This window comes from Coturnix japonica, unplaced genomic scaffold (genome assembly GCF_054131305.1).
Source record: "Coturnix japonica strain WE unplaced genomic scaffold, WE-NBRP24 Scf113, whole genome shotgun sequence".
NCBI classification, from domain to species: domain Eukaryota; kingdom Metazoa; phylum Chordata; class Aves; order Galliformes; family Phasianidae; genus Coturnix; species Coturnix japonica.
The window spans coordinates 56,076-78,274 of record NW_028189016.1 but is presented as its reverse complement, the minus strand read 5'-3'; the positions used below and the strand labels follow the sequence as shown (position 1 = coordinate 78,274).

The window sequence follows — 22,199 nt, the reverse complement described above, 5'->3', positions numbered from 1 at the left end:
TCCGCATCCGGTAAGAGGAGCCGCACTTCCGCTTCCTGTAGGAAGGAGCCGCACTTCCGCTTCCGGAAGAGGGATGTAAGTAGGGGGGAAGCGGGTCGGGCCTAGTTCGGTTTCGGGCCTAGTTCGTTTCGGGCCTAGTTCGGTTTCGGGCCTAGTTCGGTTTCGGGCCTAGTTAGGTTCGGTTGGGGCCTAGTTCGGTTTCGGGCCTAGTTCGGTTTCGGGCCTAGTTCGGTTCGGTTCGGGCCTAGTTCGGTTCGGTTCGGGCCTAGTTCGGTTCGGTTCGGGCCTAGTTCGGTTTCGGGCCTAGTTCGGTTTCGGGCCTAGTTCGGTTTCGGGCCTAGTTCGGTTTCGGGCCTAGTTCGGTTTCGGGCCTAGTTCGGTTTCGGGCCTAGTTCGTTTCGGGCCTAGTTCGGTTTCGGGCCTAGTTCGTTTCGGGCCTAGTTCGGTTCGGTTTCGGGCCTAGTTCGGTTTCGGGCCTAGTTCGGTTTCGGGCCTAGTTCGGTTCGGTTGGGGCCTAGTTCGGTTTCGGGCCTAGTTCGTTTCGGTTTCGGGCCTAGTTCGGTTTCGGGCCTAGTTCGGTTCGGTTGAGGCCTAGTTCGGTTCGGTTCGTGTTGATTCGGTGTCGTCTCTCAGGCAGGCGGCCCTGGAGGTCACGGCCCGGTATTGCCGTACCGAGATGGAGCTGTACGGCCGGTGTGTGGCCAACAGCCCCGAGACGTGGCAGAAGGATTGTGACGGGCTGAGGGTCAACATGGTGCGGTGTGCGAACACACAGTGAGTGATGGGGGGGAATGGGGGCTGGGGGGGTAATGGGGGGGAATGGGGGGTAATTTGGGGCCTGAGAGGGTGAAATGGGGCCTGGGTGGGGGGGCTAATGTGGGGTCTGTGGGGTCCTGGGGAGGTTGAAGTGGGGCTCTAGGGTGGGGGGGGGTTAAAGTGGGGCCTGGGAGGGGAGGGGAGGGGGTTAATGTGGGGCCTGAGGGGTCTGAGGGGGTTGAAGTGGGGCCTCGAGGGGGTAAAGAGGGGCCTGAGAGTGGGGGGGGGGGGGTATAAAGTGGGGCCTGAGGGGTGGGGGGATTTAAAGTGGGGCGGGGGGTATTTAAAGTGGGGACTGAGGGGGGATTAAAGTGGGGCCTGAGGGGTCTTGGGGGGGTTGAAGTGGGGCTCTGAGGGGGGTTAATGTGGGGATTGGGGGTTAAAGTGGGGCCTGGAGGGGTAAAGAGGGGCCTGGGGGGGTTACAGTGGGGCAATGTGGGGCTGGGGGGTTAAAAGTGGGGTAATATGGGGCCTGGGAAGGGGGGGGGGAAGTGGGGCCTGAGGGGGGTTAAACTGGGGCTTGTAGGGGGGTGAAATTGGGTCTGGGAGGGGGAATAATTTGGGGCCTTGGAGGGGGCAACAGTGGGGCCTAGGGGGGTGGGATTAAAGTGGGGCCGGGGGGAGGGAAGTGGGGATTGGGGGAGGTTAAAGTGGGGTTTGGGGCTGGTAATGTGGGGTCTGGAGGGGGATAAAGTGGGGCCAGGGAGGGTGAAGTGGGGCCTGGGGAGCTGGGGGGAGGTAAAAGTGGGGGCCTGGGGGTGGTGTTGAGTAATGTGGGGTCTGGGGTGATGTGAAATGGGGCCTGGGAGGGGGGGTGGGGTGGGGGGGGTCAAAGTGGGGTCTGGGTGGGGGTGAAGTGGGGTCTGGGAGGAGGGGATACAGTCGGTTGGGGGGGGCAAGGTGGGGCCTTTGGGGCTCTGAAGGGGTAATGGGACCCGTGGGGTTCAGAGAGGGAAATAAATGAGGCTTTCGGGGCTCCTTGGGGGGAAAATGGGGCTCTATGGGGGAGACTGGGGCTCCATAGGTGAAAACAGGGCTCTGAGTTGGGGGGGGGGAGGGCTTCCAGGGCTCTGAGGGTGCGGACTGGGGGCTTCAGGGGTCTGAGGGGGGTAAAATGGAGCTAGAAGGACGGAAATGGGTCTTATAGGGCTCTGTAGGGGGGAGAAAATGGAGTCTCTGGGGCTCTGTGAGAGGGAAATGGGGCTTTTGGGTCTCTGAGGAGAGAAATGGGGCCTTTGAGTTTTTTAGGGGAGGAAATGGGGTTTGTGGGGTGGAGAAATGGGGCCTGTGGGGCTCTGAGGGAGGGCAGTGGGTTTCTAAGCAGGGAGAGATGGGGCTTTCAGAGTTTGGAAGGTTTGGAATGGGACTTTTTGGAGCTCTGAGATGGGGAAATGGGGCTGGGTTGGGGAAAACAAGTTTCTAAGGAGGAGAAATAGGGCTCTGAGGGGGGGAAATGGGGCTCTAAGGTGAAGGGAAATGGGTCCTTAAGGGTTCTGGCTATGGGGTTGGGGTGCTTAGGGCCCTGTGCTGCCCCACAGCCCCATAGTGCAGCGGATCAAGGAGGACTGTGCTGAGCCCTTCAGCGCCTTCGAGCAGTGCCTGAAGGAGAACCAGGCTTCGGTGCTGAACTGCAGCGAACACGTCAACGCCTTCCTGAGCTGTGCAGACAGGGTGAAGCTCCCGGCGTGAGGTGAGCAATGCAAGGATCCGGCCCTGAATACGTGGAGAGATGGTGGTTTAATTGGGGAGGGGGTTTGTAAGTGAAGAGGTGGTTTATAAATGGGAGGGGGGTCCTAAAACAGTGATCCCAACCCATCCCATGGCTCTGTGATCTTTAAGGACCCTTCCAACCCAACTCATTGCATTCTGTGATCTTTAAGGACCCTTCCACCCCATCCCATAGCTCTGTGATCTTTAAGGACCCTTACAACCCATCCCATGGCTCTGTGATCTTTAAGGACCCTTCCAACCCAACTCATTGCATTCTGTGATCTTTAAGGACTCTTCCACCCCATCCCATAGCTCTGTGATCTTTAAGGACCCTTCCAACCCATCCCATGGCTCTGTGATCTTTAAGGACCCTTCCAACCCAACCCATGGTTCTGTGATCTTTAAGGACCCTTCCAACCCATCCTATGGCTCTGTGATCTTTAAGGACCCTTCCAACCCATCCTATGGCTCTGTGATCTTTAAGGACCGTTCCACTGTGATCTTTAAGGACCCTTCCAACCCATCCTATGGCTCTATGATCTTTAAGGACCCTTCCAACCCATCCCATAGCTCTGTGATCTTTAAGGACCCTTCCAACCCATCCCATGGCTCTGTGATCTTTAAGGACCCTTCCAACCCATCCCATCCCATGGTTCTGTGATCTTTAAGGACCCTTCCAACCCAACCCATCCCATGGCTCTGTGATCTTTAAGGACCCTTCCAACCCATCCCATAGCCCTGTGATCTTCAAGGACCCTTCCAACCCAACCCATCCCATGGCTCTGTGATCTTTAAGGACCCTTCCAACTCATCCCATGGCTCTGTGATCTTTAAGGACCCTTCCAACCCATCCCATGGCTCTGTGATCTTTAAGGACCCTTCCAACCCATCCCATGGCTCTATGATCTTTAAGGACCCTTCCAACCCATCCCATGGCTCTATGATCTTTAAGGACCCTTCCAACCCATCCCATAGCTCTGTGATCTTTAAGGACCCTTCCAACCCCACCTGTTGTAGGATATCGCCATCCATTTAGGATCAGGAATCAAAGTGGGAGTAGGGAATTGAGCTGCTGAGTATTTCTCCCATTCATTTTTATCTGTAATTCTTTAATTTGTGTTTTTTTTTCTTTATAGGGGACCCCCCGGGATTAAAACTCATCCTCAGGACTGAAGGAAAACTCCTTTTATTCTCATCATGGTGCTGGGTCGGGTCGCTGCTCCCCCTTTATGGGTTGTTTGGGTACGAAGCAAAAACCAGCTCTTATTTTTTCTACAGTTTCCTCACTAAGGACAACGTTTTTCTCTATCATGATAAAAAACAGCCAGCAAAACAAGACTGAAAGCCAAATCTTGGCTTCCCCCACTGCTGATGGATGCTGCTATTAGAGCTGAACTGACTCCATTGACGTTCCCCTAAGCGTGGAGTTCCCAGCTTGTCCATTGGGGGAGAACATTGGGTTGGGTTGGAAGGGTCCTTAAAGATCACAGAGATACGGGATGGGTTGGAAGGGTCCTTAAAGATCACAGAGCCATGGGATGAGTTGGAAAGGTCCTTAAAGATTACAGAGCTATGGGATGGGTTGGAAGGGTCCTTAAAGATCACTTAGAACAGCAGGGGGAGTCTTCAGACTGCGAACGTCAGAGCTCCTCCAACTCTGAGCCATTGGATTGCAATGGAGATCTGTCTATGGGGAGGGTGGGGGGACACCGAGCCCCCCAGGGAGGTGATTTTGGGGCTGTAATGGATGGAAATAAACAATAATGTTGTGAGGATGTTTGACCAGGAGCGGATGAAGAGCTGTGGGTCAATACAAGTGGGACAGCAGCTCTCCTCTATTGTGTTGCTTTCTATTTGCAAGCTGCTGTTTTTCAACCCCGCTGCATCCAACTGCTCTTTGTGAAGAGAAGTAGATCCTAACATCCAACCTGAGCTTCCACCGAGGCTGTAAGTTGTTGTACCTGAAAGGAGAAGGGGTGTGGAGCAGGATCTTGGCTCGGACTCATTCCCATTGCCATATCCAACCTCAGGTCGGATGGATCCGCGTTCCAGCCCGGCGTGAAGCCAAGCAGGGTTGGCAGCCGTCACTTTGTGTGCTCCAGTTTAACTGCATTGGGGTGAGGGGGAACAGATTGAAGTGGTTCTATCCCTGCATCCAACACAGCCCAAATCATCACGATTCTCTTCATCACAAGTAGGATATGAGATGGAGCAGATGAGAACATCCATGTACTGAAAGCATTTCCTATTTACTCAATGATGTATTTGAAATACGAAACTAAAACACCCAATTTTCCAAGTCAGGAGGAAAAGGGGATGATGGTAGTTTTGCTTCAAAGGGAATTTAAAGCTCTACAGGAAGAAAAAACATCTTTTTGAGTCATTTTTAATGCATTGATCCTGAGCAGCGCCATTGCTGAAGCCCAGGCAGCTTTATTAAGGGCTGTATGGGAGCGGACACCGCATTGAAATGTCAACACGGCGACAGCGAAGCCATTTCTCATCAGGGTTGAGGTGCTTTGGACCCTGGTCCGGTCTCCTTCAAAGCTGGAGCTGCTCCATTATTTCTTTATCAACACATTAACCTCTAAACTGCTGGATTAACTCTTATGGGACAGCGGGATCCGGCCAATTCTGAACCTGGGCAGCGTGGAGACAAAGTTCTGCTGCTCTTTTCCCTTTGCATTCTGGTTGGGACAAGTGGAAGAGGAAGGTGAGAAACCACCCTTGAAAGCAGAGGAGAAAGAGAAGAAAGCTATTAAATTCCAAATCCATCCATCACTTCTGTGTTTCTATTGGAAAACGTAACCAAATGCTTCCTAAAGAGCAGCACCCGAAGAGCATCCCTTAAAGGAAAGGAGCATCCCTTAAAGGAAAGGAGCGTCCCCTAAAGGAAAGGAGCATCCCCTAAAGGAAAGGAGCGTCCCCTAAAGAAAGGAGCGTCCCCTAAAGGAAAGGAGCGTCCCCTAAAGGAAAGGAGCATCCCCTAAAGGAAAGGAGCGTCCCCTAAAGGAAAGGAGCGTCCCCTAAAGGAAAGGAGCATCCCCTATAGGAAAGGGGCGTCCCCTATAGGAAAGGAGCGTCCCCTATAGGAAAGGAGCGTCCCCTATAGGAAAGGAGCGTCCCCTATAGGAAAGGAGCGTCCCCTAAAGGAAGGAGCGTCCCCTAAAGGAAAGGAGCATCCCCTAAAGAAAGGAGCATCCCCTAAAGCAAGGCTGGGTTGATGTGATTGTGTGAAGCTGGATCCCCTGCTTCACTTTTTCTCCCTTTCTGAAGCTCAAAACACAAAGTCCAGCTCCTTTTTCTCCCCCTCCTTCGACTGAGGTTGATGTCACTTCAATCCAAGCGGAACTTTGGAGGTGAGTCACACACCGGAATGAGGAACTCCCACCTTAAAACCTTTTATTTTTCACCCAGAAAATATTCTCGTTTTCCACTCTGCTTCTCGCACTGAAAGGAGCCGTAAATCAGCTCCTTCCCTTTGGTGTCGGCCGTCGGCGGGGGGAGATTTAACGCTGCCAACAACCTCGGGTCTATGGAGGGCAGAGGAGCCGCATTCCATCGGCACGCACCGTTTGCTTTCCTTGGCTGTGGGCCGGATGGGGGCTTCAATGGGAGCAGGGTGGGCAGATGAAGGCTTGGCCGCCGTGTTGTTTTGCTTTCCTTCACCTTTCTCCTCCTCTTGGATGGGAATTTGCAGCGCGTCGTCGTGAGGTTTGATCCTCTCGATCCAAGCCAGAAAGCGTGGGTGTCATCCAGCCCGCTGCCCTCCTGCTCCCTGCTCTGCTGTGGGGTGAGCTCAGCCTTTGCTTGGAGTGATTTCCTCCCCCCTAAGTGTACATTCCTTATGGGGCTGAGCTCCCTTATCGCTGCCATGGGGCTGAGCTCCCTCATCGCTGCCATGGGGCTGAGATTCTTCTTAGCTGCCGTGGGGCTGAGCTCCCTCCTCGCTGCCGTGGGGCTGAGCTCCCTCATCGCTGCCATGGGGCTGAGATTCTTCTTAGCTGCCGTGGGGCTGAGCTCCCTCCTCGCTGCCGTGGGGCTGAGCTCCCTCATTGCTGCCATGGGGCTGAGATTCTTCTTAGCTGCTGTGGGGCTGAGCTTCCCCATTGCTGTCATGGGGCTGAGCTCCCTCATCGCTGCCATGGGGCTGAGCTTCCCCATCACTGCCATGGGGCTGAGCTTCATCTTCTTCATATTGAGTGGGGTGAGCTCTGTAAGGGCTGTGGTTTTGTTATTTGTGTTCTTTTTATCCATTCCCTTAGGAAGGCAAACAAAAATACCCCTGATAAGAAGCGAAACGCATCAGGGTTGTATCTCATTTCATCCCCCAGCACCGCGGTTGCGCCTCTCATTGACCGCAAAGAACAACCACAAGCTTTTGGTATTTTTACCTTCTTTTAATCATTTAAGGGGAATACACACTTACAACCAGACTGACAAAACCCCCCTGGAATTGAGGGGAGGGGGCTTAGAAATCAACCCCCCCTGGAAGGGCTCAGAGTTAAGGGGGGGGAGGCTTAAGAAATCAAACACCACCACGTACAGAAAACAGCAGCCGGGTTCTCAGCTGCATTTCAATGCACAACGAGGTCAGGATTGAAGATGTAAGTCATGATTTCCTGCTGGGAGCCGTCGGTGCCTCTGTCCAAACAGATGTGGGGAAATCAGCGCTGGAGGATCTTCCTTTATCTGGCACGATTCGGGGTAAACCTGACCTTTCCAGTAATGTTGGCTCCGTGTCCTTCGCAGCTGTAAGGACCCGAATCCCACGCTTAGGTCCTGGTTGGGAGAATAAAGGCTTTTCGTTTGGTAATAATTCATGTTTCTAATCTCTGTTTTTCTGGCTTGTTTTAGGTTTCTTTTTTTACTTGTTTTTATTCACATTGGTGCACACCGGCTTCTCTGTGCCTCATTAAAGGGTTTTGTGATGGGGAGGGGGGGGAGAAAATGGATCCCTCCTCCCAACCCACAGCAGGGGCACGCTGTTGGAAGGGTCCTTAAAGATCACAGAGCCATGGGATGGGTTGGAAGGGTCCTTAAAGATCACAGAGCCGTGGGATGGGATGGGTTGGAAGGGTCCTTAAAGATCACAGAGATATGGGTTGGGTTGGAAGGGTCCTTAAAGATCACAGAGCCATGGGATGGGTTGGAAGGGTCCTTAAAGATCATAGGGCTATGGGATGGGTTGGGTTGGACAGGTCCTTAAAGATCATAGGGCTATGGGATGGGTTGGAAGGGTCCTTAAAGATCACAGAGCCATGGGATGGCTTTGAAGGGTCCTTAAAGATCACAGAGCCAATGGGATGGGATGGAAGGGCCTGGAGCAGAAGGGCGCCCGTTGGGGATGCTTCAAGACCACATTGAAGATTAACCTTGCACCATGAAGCATCTGGGATGAGGAATGAGGCAAAATGGAGCAGCAGGACTTGAATAAACAAGAGTTTTGTGTGGGGAGAGCCTGCATTGCTGCTTGGGGCCGCTCTGCTCGGCTTGGCCGGTCTTGTGTTAGGAGGACATCGTGCTTCAACACCGAACAAACTGCTAAAGGAACAGCTAAACAACATCACAGCGTCCATCTAGGTGGCTAGAAAGGAAGGAGAGAGGCAACCCCAAGTCTTTTAGATTGAGGTGTAGTGCTTCTGCGTCGGGTGGATCCGCCGCCTCCTCCATTCTGCAGCACTGGAGGAATGTCTCGTGTCTGAACCCAGAGCAGCATCTGTCCCAGATCCTGGGGGAGGTCAGGAGGTGAAGTAGGAGCTCTGCATGGAGTACAGTCGGTCAATGGGGTTGCCCACGCGGGCTTGCAGGAGGTTGGCTTCGGCCGTGGACAGCAGGCAATCCCCCAGGTGGCTGATGCTGTCACTGTCCATGTCGTGGAAAACTCCTTCTGAATCTGGGAGAGGAAGGAAAAGAGAATGGGTGTCAATGTGGCACGAGCAGGGCAAGATGGCGTCAGTGCAGTGGGGTCTGGAGTCACCCACCTTGAGCAGGAGCCCCAGACCCAACTCCTGTGGGATTTCAGGGTCCTCAACCCAACAAACCCAATAACTCCTGTTGGATTTCAGGGTCCTCAACCCAACAAACCCAATAACTCCTGTTGGATTTCAGGGCCCTCAACCCAACAAACCCAGCAACTTCTGTTGGATTTCAGGGCCTTCAACCCAACAAACCCAACAACTCCTGTTGGATTTCAGGGTCCTCAACCCAACAAACCCAACAACTCCTGTTGGATTTCAGAGTCCTCAACCCAACAAACCCAACTTCTGTTGGATTTCAGGGCCCTCAACCCAACAAACCCAACAACTCCTGTTGGATTTCAGGGCCCTCAACCCAACAAACCCAACAACTCCTGTTGGATTTCAGGGTCCTCAACCCAACAAACCCAACAAATCCTGTTGGATTTCGGGGTCCTCAACCCAACAAACCCAATAACTCCTATTGGATTTCAGGGTCCTCAACCCAACAAACCCAACAACTCCTGTTGGATTTCAGGGCCCTCAACCCAACAAACCCAACAACTCCTGTGGGATTTCGGGGCCCTCAACCCAACAAACCCAACAACTCCTGTTGGATTTCAGGGCCCTCAACCCAACAAACCCAACAAATCCTGTTGGATTTCAGGGTCCTCAACCCAACAAACCCAACAACTCCTGTTGGATTTCAGGGCCCTCAACCCAACAAACCCAACTTCTGTTGGATTTCAGGGCCCTCAACCCAACAAACCCAACAATTTCTGTTGGATTTCAGGGTCCTCAACCCAACAAACCCAACTCCTGTTGGATTTCAGGGCCCTCAACCCAACAAACCCAACAAATCCTGTTGGATTTCGGGGTCCTCAACCCAAGAAACCCAACAAATCCTGTTGGATTTCAGGGCCCTCAACCCAACAAACCCAATAACTCCTGTTGGATTTCAGGGTCCTCAACCCAACAAACCCAACTTCTGTTGGATTTCAGGGTCCTCAACCCAACAAACCCAACAACTTCTGTTGGATTCCAGGGCCCTCAACCCAACAAACCCAACAAATCCTGTTGGATTTCGGGGTCCTCAACCCAAGAAACCCAACTCCTGTTGTATTTCAACCCAACAAACCCAACTCCTGTTGGTCATTTGGGTAGAACCCAAGGCCTGGATTTCAGGGTCCTCAACCCAACAAACCCAACTCATTTGGGTAGAACCTGAGGATGGATTTCAGGGTCCCAACACCTTTCATAGGAGAAAAGACCCCGACCTCATTTCCCAACCTTTAGCAGAGCTCAGCCTGGAGGCTGCGTCCATCCACTGGCACCCAAACCCAGTTCCTATGGTCCCGTTTGGATGGAACCCAAAGACCCAAACCCAACTTCTATTGGATGGAACCCAATGATGGCTTTGGGGTTTGGGTGGCTTTGATGGGAAGGGTCTCATTGCTCTCCTACCATAGGGGTGCAGGTGGTCTCCGGGCAGCTGTGGTGGGGTGAGGCCCTGCCTATAAAGATCCGTGCTGTAGCCATTCTGATCCAGGGGCAGCAGCTGCTGCTGGGGGAGCCGGGGGTACGGAACCATCAACCCATCCAGGCCGTGAACGCTTCCACCATCTAAAGAAATAAACATGGGAAGGAAGGGGAGAAGGGGCTCAGATGGGATCTAGTCCCCCTACATCAGTTCTCAGTGCTCCTCACCTTCGCTGTCATCATTGCTCTGCCTGCTGCTGCGCCCGGTCCCCCTCCCGGACCCCAGACGTGGGTTCCCCATCTGCTCCTGCTCCTGCTGCTGTTGTTGCTGCTGTTGTTGCTGCCTGCGGGCGATTTTCTTCATCTGCAGGAAGAAAGAGACCCCAAATGAGAGGTTTTGAGGTAGGATGGGTGCAAGGGGTCTCCCACCTCTCATAGGCAGCGATACACCCGCATTCACACCCCCCTTCCTCATTCAATGCAATGGGTGAGCAATGGGGCCGCCACGAAGGGCTGCAGGTCTTCGTTAGGAAATGAGGACTTAATTTCTGCCCTCCCCAAGGGAAGAAGTGGGAAACCCTTCTTCTCTTCCCCATCACTCACAGAGAGAGGGCAAAAGAACCATTAAGGAAAGGGCAAAGGAAAGGAAAACATTTCAGCTCTGCATTTCCTGTGTTCCCCTCTAAGCTTTTCCTTGCATAGATCCACCCTATCCAAGATATGAGCTTTGGGCCCAAGGAATTGAGGGTTTTTAGTCCTTTCTCTATTGTTTTCTTGCACTGGAATGAATGTGGGACGTCCCACCCGTCCCCCTCACCCACCTTTGCTCTTTGGTTCTGAAACCACACTTGCACCACCCGCACTGTCAGCCCCGTCTCCGCCGCCAGGGTCTCCCTCACCTACCCGTGTAAAGGAAGAGGAGAGGCTGGGTCAGAAACGAATGAGGTCCAATGGGTTCTGTGCCCATTCTACCCCTCCGTACCTTCCTACAGGGCTTGGAAGAGACCTCAAAGGAAGCCTTGAACGCCCTCCGCTGCTGCGTGGTGAGGATGGTCCGCGGGCGCTTGGAGCGTTTGTGGTCTTTGCTGTCCTCGTTGCCTTTGCCCTGTGAGTGGCCACCATCCTCATCCTCACTCTTCACTGCAGGGGGAGATGGGGAGAGGTGAATTTCAGGGGGGGGAAGGTGGGAAGGGATGCTGAGTTTTGCTCCTCTTGTTGTGCAGATTGGAACAGAAGAGCTGAATGAAGGGAAGAGGAGCTCTGGGGTTGGGGTATGGGCAGTAAGGTGGTGCTGATGGCCAACGTGGGATGGTCAGGGAGCCATGGAGTGCTTGGATGGGTGGGATAGAGGGGGTCCTTAAAGGTCATAGAGCCATGGAACGGTTGGGTTGGATGGGACCTCAAAGGTCATGGAATGATGGAATGGTTGGGTTGGGTTGGAAGGGTCCTCAAAGACCATAGAATGGGTTGGGTTGGGTTGGGTTGGGTTGGGTTGGAAAGGTCCTCAAAGACCATAGAATAGGTTGGGTTGGGTTGGAAAGGTCCCCAAAGACCATAGAATGGGATGGGTTGGGTTGGACTGGGTTGGGTTGGACTGGGTTGGGTTGGGTTGGGTTGGGTTGGGTTGGAAGGGTCCTCAAAGACCATAGAATAGGTTGGGTTGGGTTGGGTTGGGTTGGGTTGGGTTGGGTTGGGTTGGGTTGGAAGGGTCCTCAAAGACCATAGAATGGGTTGGGTTGGGTTGGATTGGAAGGGTCCTCAAAGACCATAGAATGGGTTGAGTTGGAAAGGTCCTTAAAGATGATTAAACCATGGAATGGGGCCTTAAACATCACACAACCACAGCATGGCTGGGTTAGAAGGGACCCCAAAACCCCACCATCCCCCTTCCCCACCTCTCCATCTCCTCACCGGACTCGGTGGGTGCAGGGCTGATGGCGCTCAGCATCTCCTTCTCCTTCTCATAGTCACTGCGGCACAGCAGCTGCCCTTCCTTCAGCACAAACTCATCCCCCCTCTGCAGACGCCGCTCGCACTCGCAGCAGTAGAAGCAATGGACGTGGTAGACGTTCTCCAACACCCTCATGATGAGCTCAGTTGGAGCGATGGCCTTCAGGCAGCTGCTGCACTTGGTCTGGAAGAGCCTGTAAAGCAAAAACCGAGGGGTAAAGCACTGGGGGAAGGGAAGAATTGGGGAGACAGATTGGGCTGGAGGAGCTGTCACATAAAGGCAAACCTCTTGCAAAGAAACTCCGTCAATAATTAACACCTGTCACGTCAACAGCTTGATGGATTTCCCCCTCTGGCCCTTTCAAGTGGGATTTTGCCCCCACCGATAGGATTTGTGAGGGAAAGGGGATATAACTTGGTTTTTCTCTTTCCCATACCATAATAAGGAGCGTTACTGTGATGGACAGTAGAGAACTAGAGGCGGTTTGTTTCCCCCTTTCCAATTGGACCCCATGTGATCGCACCCCACAGCGATGGGGGGCTCTGCCCTCTCCCCCTGGGATGCTCTGCCAGGGGTTGGACATTGATTTCTGGTCTTAAGATGAAGCTGGGTTGGAAAGGTCCTTCAAGATGGGTTGGAAAGGTCCTTCAAGATGGGTTGGAAAGGTCCTTCAGGATGGGAGAACTATGGGGTGGGATTGTGTTGGTTGGGTTCTTAAAGATCGTATGGGGTGGGGTTGAGTTGAGTGGGTCCTTACAGACCATAGAACCATGGGATGGGGTTGGGTTGGATGGGTCCTTAAAGATCACAGAACCATGGGGTTAAGGTTAGGGTTATAAGCAAGGAACAAGCAGCTTGTAGCCATTGCCCCACACATCCTTGATCCTCTGTCACCTTTGTAGGCACCTTTCAATCCCCCCTTGCTCTTTTTCAGAGTGAAAACACCCAATTTAAGGGACTCTGGAAGCCAAGGGAGGAAGGAGGGGGGTCCATGGAGCTGCACCCAGCAAGGAACCTGATTTTGGGGTCCTTTTTTCCTCTCTAGGGCTGCTCAGTGTCTGGATTCTCCTTGTTCAGGATTTCCTCTTGGGACCCCTTTGGGACGGTCCCCCCTCATCCAGATGCTGTTTGTGCCCCACTCTGTGTCCAGAGAGAGAAACAAACAAGCACCGAATGCCCCTCGCTCGGAGCAGATGGTTCTGATGAAGTAATTTGGGATCTAAACAAATGTGAGCGGCGGCGGCTGCCGGCTGACAGCTCCCATTTAGTCACTTGACAAGAGAAAGTAATAAAATCGGGATTAATTAGGCTGTTTGTTTAAACACACGGGATCTTCCCCACCAGCGGGGAACTCATAAACTAGGATTGAGAACAAGACCGGGTTAATCCTCCTGGCAAACTCAGAGGAGAGGGATGAAGGAGCTTTATGGGGGTGGGCTCATCCCTTCCAAATACCACCGTGGATTTGTGCCGTGCGGCGGCTTTCGGTTGCGGTGTGTGGGACGTTCGGAAGGGGAACGGGGTGGGATTTCTCCCCCTCCTTTTGTATGAGAGTCTCTCCCTCCTCTCCTTTGTCTTTGCTGTCGTTCACACTTGAGAGAATAAGGATGGAGAGAGCTGGGAGTGGGGAGCAGCCCTTTAGCTGTCAGCTCTTTGTATTGGGAGGAGGAATGATACGGGAGCGTGTCGCGGGCTGAGGCCAAATCCATCCCCTTCCCAACACCAACATCCCGCTGTGAAATAGTAAAAGTAATAAAAGAACACCCAAAAAATAACCCCAAAACCCAACCATACCCCTCCCACCCCCCCCAATAAAAAGAGGGCTGAGCCATTAATGAGGTTTTCTGGCAGCGGTTGGCACTGGTGTGAAATATTACCAAGCTTTGGGTAATTCGTGATCCTCCAATTCAAGGGCAGATGGAGCGGAACGACCCCGTGGTGTGAATGTGAGCTCGGTGCCGGCTCAGCCCAGTTTGGACTGGGTGATCTGTGATCCATTCCAACCCAACCAGCACACGGTTCTGTGATCTTTAAGGACCTTTCCAACCCAACCCACTCTGTGGTTCTATCATCTTTGAGGACCTTTCCAACCCAACCCACTCTGTGGTTCTATCATCTTTAAGGACCTTTCCAACTCATTCTGTGCTTCTATGATCTTGAGGACCCTTCCAACCCAACCCGCTACATAGTACTAAGATCCTTAAGGACCTTTCCAACCCATTTTTGGGGTGGAAAGAGACCAAATATCCACCAAAAAGAGTCATTTTTGGGGTGGAAGGAGGTCAAATATCCACCAAAAGGAGTCATTTTTGGGGTGGAAAGAGGCCGAATATCCACCAAAAAGAGTCATTTTGGGGGTAGGAGGCCAAATATCCACCAAAAGGAGTCATTTTTGGGATAGAAAGAGGCCAAATATCCACCAAAAGGTGTCATTTTTGGGGTAGGAGACCAAATATCCACCGAAAAGAGTCATTTTTGGGGTAGGAGGCCAAATATCCACCAAAAGGTGTCATTTTTGGGGTGGAAGGAGGCCAAATATCCACCAAAAAGAGTCATTTTGGGGTGGAAGGAGGTCAAATATCCACCAAAAGGAGTCATTTTGGGGGTGGAAGGAGGCCAAATATCCACCGAAAAGAGTCATTTTTGGGGTGGAAAGAGGCCAAATATCCATTGAAATGAGTCATTTTTGGGGTAGGAGGCCAAATATCCACCAAAAAGAGTCATTTTTGGGGTGGAAAGAGACCAAATATCCACCAAAAAGAGTCATTTTTGGGGCGGAAAGAGGCCAGATATCCACCAAATTGAGTCATTTTGGGAGTGAGAGACCAAATATCCACCAAAAAGAGTCATTTTTGGGGTGGAAAGAGGCCAAATATCCACCAAAAAGAGTCATTTTGGGGTGGAAGGAGGCCAAATATCCACCAAAAGGAGTCATTTTTGGGGTAGAAAGAGGCCAAATATCCACCAAAAGGTGTCATTTTTGGGGTAGGAGACCAAGTATCCACTGAAAAGAGTCATTTTTGGGGTAGGAGGCCAAATATCCACCAAAAGGAGTCATTTTTGGGGTGGAAGGAGGCCAAATATCCACCAAAAAGAGTCATTTTGGGGTGGAAGGAGGCCAAATATCCACCAAAAGGTGTCATTTTTGGGGTGGAAAGAGGCCAAATATCCACCGAAAAGAGTCATTTTTGGGGTGGAAAGAGGCCAAATATCCATTGAAATGAGTCATTTTTGGGGTAGGAGGCCAAATATCCACCAAAAAGAGTCATTTTTGGGGTGGAAAGAGGCCAAATATCCATTGAAATGAGTCATTTTTGGGGTGGAAAGAGGCCAGATATCCACCAAATTGAGTCATTTTGGGAGTGAGAGACCAAATATCCACCAAAAAGAGTCATTTTTGGGGTGGAAAGAGGCCAAATATCCACCAAAAAGTGTCATTTTTGGGGTGGAAAGAGACCAAATATCCACCAAAAAGAGTCATTTTTGGGGTGGAAAGAGGCCAGATATCCACCAAATTGAGTCATTTTGGGAGTGAGAGACCAAATATCCACCAAAAAGAGTCATTTTTGGGGTGGAAAGAGGCCAAATATCCACCAAAAAGTGTCATTTTTGGGGTGGAAAGAGGGTTTTTTGCCTCTAAGAAGCAGCGCTCTTGTATCGTAACTCAATGGTGGTTTCACCATCTCCCGGCCAAGCCCTGAAAGCAAATCCTCTCTGCTTTGTGCTAATTGAAGTAAACACCCAGTGAGCAGCTCATAAACACGGTGTCAGCTCGCATTACTCGAAATTAAAATTCTCAGCCCCATTTTCCGACACCGGGAATTCCTAAAGAGGTCGGTTTTAATATTGCCTGAATCCGGTTAAGTCGAGGTAATATCGTTTGGGTTGTCATAGGAACAAAATGCATCAACCAAGCAGGTTGGGGGGGGTTGATGGGAGGGTGGATGGGCCAAAAATGGGGCAGATTCCCCCCTTTTTTGGGGGAAAATTAGGTATATTTAGGAATTGGGATGCGCTGACGGGAAGGAAACCGCGTCCCATTATTATAGGGATCCAGTCGCCTCCTGTTTTATGATTCGAGTGGGTTTTTTTCCCCCTAAAATCCCAGTTTTTGAGTGTTTCTCCCCATTCTCACCCCCTATTTCTTTCTTATTAAGGTTTCCCTTTAGGTGGGCTCAACTCAGGAGCCACCATCAACCCCAAGGAATCACTTCTATACATGACGGAATGGGGTTTTCTTGCTTGGGAAAGGCTCTACTCAATGGGACACAACCTTTCCCTTCCCATTCTCTGACCCCCATGTTTGGGTAAATGGCTCTGGGGGTCATTTTTACCTCTTTTCAGCCCTTTTTTTTGCCTTTTTTGGCTTGTATCGAGAAGATTTTGGGCCACCCTTGTGCTGATCGTCCCCCATCTCAACTCAAGGGACCCCCGAGCCGGGGATGGCACGGATGGGATTAAAAGGTGTTAATGAAGTGAGCAATAAGATAGAGGGGGGGTTAAGGAAGGGGTAGGGGGGGGTTGCTTCATTCAGTGCTTATTTGGTTAAGGTTTAGTCCAAATGAAGCGGTCCCAGCTTAAGGGAGGGTTGTTTGCTTAACGCTGAGCTGCAGAATCCAGGGGGGTTGGGGGAGATATTGAAAAGGAGATGGGAAAAAAAACCCCATCCAGACCTTAGTGTTGGGGTATAGGGGGGGGATATGGGGCAGGATATGGGGCAGGGATATGGGGGGATATGGGGCAGGGATACCCAGGGGAAAGCAGCACAATAGTGGACTTTGATTCCTTCATTTTCCCCCCTCCCCATTCGTTAATACAGGGCAGAACGGGGTGAGAAATTGCCCTTCCACTGGATTTATGGCTTCTTTTTTGGGGTCAGGAAGGGGGAAATAATGGGGGACAGTGTTAGCGGTGCTCTCGGCTCCTTCTGATGCTCCGAAAAGAGCAGATTTCCCCTTAAAAAAGGCACTTTTTTGGTGATCCCTATAGAGGGATCTGGAGGGGGATCAATGGGCTGAGACCCTAAAGAGAGACCTGGAGAGGTTGAGACCAATGGTGAGACCCTATAGAGGGATCTGGAGGGGGATCAATGGGCTGAGACCCTACAAAGGGATCTGGAGAGGTTGAGAGCAATGGTGAGACCCTATAGAGGGATCTGGAGGGGGATCAATGGTGTGACCCTATAGAGGGATTGGGAGAGGGATCAATGGTGAGACCCTATAGAGGGATCTGGAGAGGGATCAATGGTCTGAGACCCTACAGAGGGATCTGGAGAGGTTGAGATCAATGGTGTGACCCCATAGAGGGATCTTGAAAGGGATCAATGGGTTGAGACCCTACAGAGGGACCTGGAGAGGTTGAGATCAATGGTGCGACCCTATAGAGGGATCTGGAGGGGGATCAATGGTGAGACCCTATAGAGGGATATGGAGAGGGAATAATGGGCTGAGACCCTACAAAGGGATCTGGAGAGGTTGAGAGCAATGGTGTGACCCTATAGAGGGATTGGGAGAGGGATCAATGGTGCGACCCTATAGAGGGATCTGGAGGGGGATCAATGGGCTGAGACCCTAAAGAGAGACCTGGAGAGGTTGAGATCAATGGTGCGACCCTATAGAGGGATATGGAGAGGGATTAATGGGCTGAGACCCTACAGAAGGACCTGGAGAGGTTGAGAGCAATGGTGCGACCCTATAGAGGGATCTGGAGGGGGATTAATGGGCTGAGACCCTATAGAGGGATCTGGAGAGGTTGAGAGCAATGGTGCGACCCTATAGAGGGATTGGGAGAGGGATCAATGGGCTGAGACCCTACAGAAGGACCTGGAGAGGGTTCGATGGGTTGAGACCCTATAGAGGGGTCTTGAAAGGGATCAATGGGCTGAGACCCTACAGAAGGACCTGGAGAGGAAATGTTGGGCTCCTACAGAGAGATCTGGAGAGGGATTGAAAGGTTGAGACCCTACAGAGGGATGGGATGGGGGTTGGATGCCCTTAGTGTACCCCCCATAGACTCCCCCTATTAAACCCCCCCCCATTAGACCCCCCCTATTTAACCACCCCCTCTATAAGATCCCCCCCCCCCCCATTTAATCCCATATGTCCCCCTCCAACTCCCATATCCCAACCCAATGCTGCCTCCCCAAGGGGTTAAACCCCCCCATAGACCCCCCCCCATTTAATCCCATATCCCCCCTCCAACTCCCATATCCCAACCTAATGCTGTCCCCCAAGGGGTTAAACCCCCCCCCGCAAGCCCCCCCCTATTAAACCCCCCCAATAGACCCCCCAAATTAACCCCCCCCTATTAAACCCCCGCTACCTAACCCCCCACCCCCATAAACACCCCCCCCCATTTAATCCCATATCCCCCTTAATATCCTATATCCCCCCTCCAACTCCCATATCCCAACCCAATGCTGTCCCCCAAGGGGTTAACCCCCCCATAGACCCCCCTATTAAACCCCCCCCCAATAGACCCCCCCTATTTAAACACCCCCTCTATAAGATCCCCTCCCCCCCCATTTAATCCCATATGTTCCCCTCTAAATCCCATATCCCCCCCCCCATTTAATCCCATATCCCCCCTTCCAAATCACATCCCATATCCCATCCCAATGCTGTCCCCCAAGGGGTTAATCCCCCCCATAGCCCCCCCCTATAAACCCCCCCCCATAAACAACCCCCCCCATAAACACCCCCCCCCCCCCCATTTAATCCCATATCCCCCCTCCAACTCCCATATCCCATCCCAATGCTGTCCCCCAAGGGGTTAATCCCCCCCATAGCCCCCCCCATAAACCCCCCCCCATAAACAACCCCCCCATAAACACACACCCCCCCCCATTTAATCCCATATCCCCCCTCCAACTCCCATTTCCCATCCCAATGCTGTCCCCAAGGGGTTAAACCCCCCCATAGACCTCCCCTATTAAACCCCCCCTATAGCCCCCCCCCTCCCCATTTAATCCCCTATCCCCCTTAATATCCCATATCCCTCCTCCAACTCCCATATCCCAACCCAATGCTGTCCCCCAAGGGGTTAAACCCCCCCATAGCCCCCCTATAAACCCCCCCCATCTCCCCCCCTATTTAGCCCCCCCCCATTTAACCCCCCCTATTAAACCCCCCCATATACTCCCCCCACCCATTCAATCCCATATCCCCCTTAATATCCCATATCCCCCACTCCAACTCCCATATGTCCCCCTACACATCCCATATCCCATCCCAATGCTGTCTCCTAAGGGGTTAAACCCCCCCATAGACCCCCCCCTATTAAACCCCCCCTATCTAATCCCCCCCATCTCCCCCCCTATTTAAACCCCCCCCCCCCCAATTTAATCCCATATCCCCCCCTCCAACTCCCATATCCCATCCCAATGCTGTCCCCCAAGGGGTTAAACCCCCCATAGACCCCCCCCATAAACCCCCCCCTATAACCCCCCCTACCCCCCCCCATAGCAGGATATTGCTGCCAGGCAGTGGCTCTGTTCCACGGCCGCAGTGTCTGTAATCTGATGAACTCCTTTATTAAATTTCCCAGCCCCCCTTTGCTTTCCTTTATTAAAATCTCCCCCTTCCCTGGCTCTGTTCTGTTCGATGCTGGCGGCACCGGCAAGAAAATGCCTTTTTTTACCTTTTTTTTTGCTTTGATTTTAATATCTTCCTACCTGCCCCCCCACATCCCCCCCATTCATTTCCTTCTCCTTTGCATGCAGAGATGGGGGTGCAAAGCAAAGCAAAGCATGGCTGCAATGAGCAAAGCAAAGTGTGGCTGCAATGAGCAGAGCAAAGTGTGGCTGCAATGAGCAAAGCAAAGTGTGGCTGCAATGAGCAAAGCAAAGTGTGGCTGCAATGAGCAAAGCAAAGTGTGGCTGCAATGAGCAAAGTGTGGCTGCAATGAGCAAAGCAAAGTGTGGCTGCAATGAGCAAAGCAAAGCGTGGCTGCAATGAGCAAAGCAAAGTGTGGCTGCAATGAGCAAAGTGTGGCTGCAATGAGCAAAGTGTGGCTGCAATGAGCAAAGCAAAGCGTGGCTGCAATGAGCAAAGCAAAGTGTGGCTGCAATGAGCAAAGCAAAGCGTGGCTGCAATGAGCAAAGCAAAGTGTGGCTGCAATGAGCAAAGCAAAGAGTGGCTGCAATGAGCAAAGCAAAGTGTGGCTGCAATGAGCAAAGCAAAGTGTGGCTGCAATGAGCAAAGCAAAGTGTGGCTGCAATGAGCAAAGCAAAGCGTGGCTGCAATGAGCAAAGTGTGGCTGCAATGAGCAAAGCAAAGCGTGGCTGCAATGAGCAAAGCAAAGCGTGGCTGCAATGAGCAAAGCAAAGTGTGGCTGCAATGAGCAAAGCAAAGCGTGGCTGCAATGAGCAAAGCAAAGTGTGGCTGCAATGAGCAAAGCAAAGCATGGCTGCAATGAGCAAAGCAAAGCGTGGCTGCAATGAGCAAAGCAAAGTGTGGCTGCAATGAGCAAAGCAAAGCATGGCTGCAATGAGCAAAGCAAAGCGTGGCTGCAATGAGCAAAGTGTGGCTGCAATGAGCAAAGCAAAGTGTGGCTGCAATGAGCAAAGTGTGGCTGCAATGAGCAAAGCAAAGAGTGGCTGCAATGAGCAAAGCAAAGTGTGGCTGCAATGAGCAAAGTGTGGCTGCAATGAGCAAAGCAAAGCGTGGCTGCAATGAGCAAAGCAAAGTGTGGCTGCAATGAGCAAAGTGTGGCTGCAATGAGCAAAGCAAAGTGTGGCTGCAATGAGCAAAGCAAAGTGTGGCTGCAATGAGCAAAGCAAATGTGTGGCTGCAATGAGCAAAGTGTGGCTGCAATGAGCAAAGCAAAGCATGGCTGCAATGAGCAGAGCAAAGTGTGGCTGCAATGAGCAAAGCAAAGTGTGGCTGCAATGAGCAAAGCAAAGCGTGGCTGCAATGAGCAAAGCAAAGTGTGGCTGCAATGAGCAAAGCAAAGCGTGGCTGCAATGAGCAAAGCAAAGCATTGCTGCAATGAGCAAAGCAAAGTGTGGCTGCAATGAGCAAAGCAAAGTGTGGCTGCAATGAGCAAAGCAAAGCGTGGCTGCAATGAGCAAAGCAAAGTGTGGCTGCAATGAGCAAAGCAAAGCATTGCTGCAATGAGCAAAGCAAAGTGTGGCTGCAATGAGCAAAGCAAAGCGTGGCTGCAATGAGCAAAGCAAAGCGTGGCTGCAATGAGCAGAGCAAAGCGTGGCTGCAATGAGCAAAGCAAAGCATGGCTGCAATGAGCAAAGCAAAGCATGGTGAGCAAGCAGGGCAATGCAATGGGTGCTGTTGCAAAGTGTGGGATGCAAAGGATGAGCAAAGCAAAGCATGGCGAGCAAGCAGGGCAATGCAACAGGATGCAAAGCATGGTGAGCAAAGAGGGTAATGCAATGGGTGCTGCTGCAAAGTGCAGCATGCAAAAGGTGAGCAGGTTCTGATGCAAATGCAAGATGCAAGAGGTGAGCAAGGTCTGAGCAAAGTTAGGTGCTATTGCAAAGTGTGGGATGCAAAAGGGTGAGCAAAGCAAAGCATGGTGAGCAAGCAGGGCAATGCAATGGGTGCTGGTGCAAAGTGCAGGATGCAAAAGGTGACCAAGGTCTGGTGCAATTGGAAAATGCAAAAGATGAGCAAGGCCTGGTGTTGTTGCAAAGTGTGGGATGCAAAGGGTGAGCACGTTCTGATGCAAGTGCATGATGCAAAAGGTGAGCAAGGTTTGGTGCAATTGCAAAGTGCAAAATGCAAAAGGTGAGCAAAGTTTGGTGCAACTGTGAAATGCAAAATGCAAAAGATGAGCAAGGCCTGGTGCAATTGGAAAATGCAAAAGGTGAGCATGGTCTGAGCAAAGTTTTGTGCTGTTGCAAAGTGTAGGATGCAAAAAGTGAGCAAAGTTAGGTTGGAAAGTGCAGGATGCAAAAGATGAGCAGGTTCTGATGCAAGTGCAGGATGCAAAAGGTGAGCAAGACACGATGCAACTGTGAAATGCAAAATGCAAAAGATGAGCAAGGCCTGGTGCTGCTGCAAAGTGCTGGATGCAAAAGATGAGCAAGGTCTGAGCAAAGTTTGGTACTGTTGCAAAGTGTGGGATGCAAAAGATGAGCAAGGCCTGGTGCAATTGGAAAATGCAAAAGGTGAGCGAGGTCTGGTGCTGCAGTGAGCAAACAGGGCAATGCAACAGGATGCAAAGCATGGTGAGCAAAGAGGGCAATGCAATGGGTGCTGTTGCAAAGTGCAGCATGCAAAAGATCAGCAAGGCCTGGTGCAATTGGAAAATGCAAAAGATGAGCAAGA

The 22,199-nt window shown here is 51.8% G+C and overlaps 2 protein-coding genes across 2 annotated transcripts in view; one reads left to right on the top strand and one right to left on the bottom strand.

The window, feature by feature from the left end:
* The first annotated feature begins 39 nt into the window (after positions 1-39).
* CHCHD5 (coiled-coil-helix-coiled-coil-helix domain containing 5) lies at positions 40-7,345 on the top strand. Its single transcript, XM_015850454.3, has 4 exons — positions 40-75; positions 634-774; positions 2,355-2,506; positions 3,663-7,345. Coding segments are annotated over exons 1-3 (294 nt in total). The 5' UTR covers positions 40-73; the 3' UTR covers position 2,506; positions 3,663-7,345.
* Positions 6,873-22,199, bottom strand: part of LOC107307023 (uncharacterized) — a 24,270-nt gene continuing 8,943 nt past the window's right edge. The window contains exons 6-11 of the mRNA XM_085535240.1: positions 11,874-12,198; positions 10,945-11,102; positions 10,784-10,861; positions 10,191-10,326; positions 9,948-10,106; positions 6,873-8,422 (exon numbers count right to left, since the gene is read on the bottom strand). Coding sequence (XP_085391366.1) covers positions 8,268-8,422; positions 9,948-10,106; positions 10,191-10,326; positions 10,784-10,861; positions 10,945-11,102; positions 11,874-12,198 — 1,011 coding nt within the window. The 3' untranslated portion in view covers positions 6,873-8,267. The remainder of the gene's footprint in view (positions 8,423-9,947; positions 10,107-10,190; positions 10,327-10,783; positions 10,862-10,944; positions 11,103-11,873; positions 12,199-22,199) is intronic.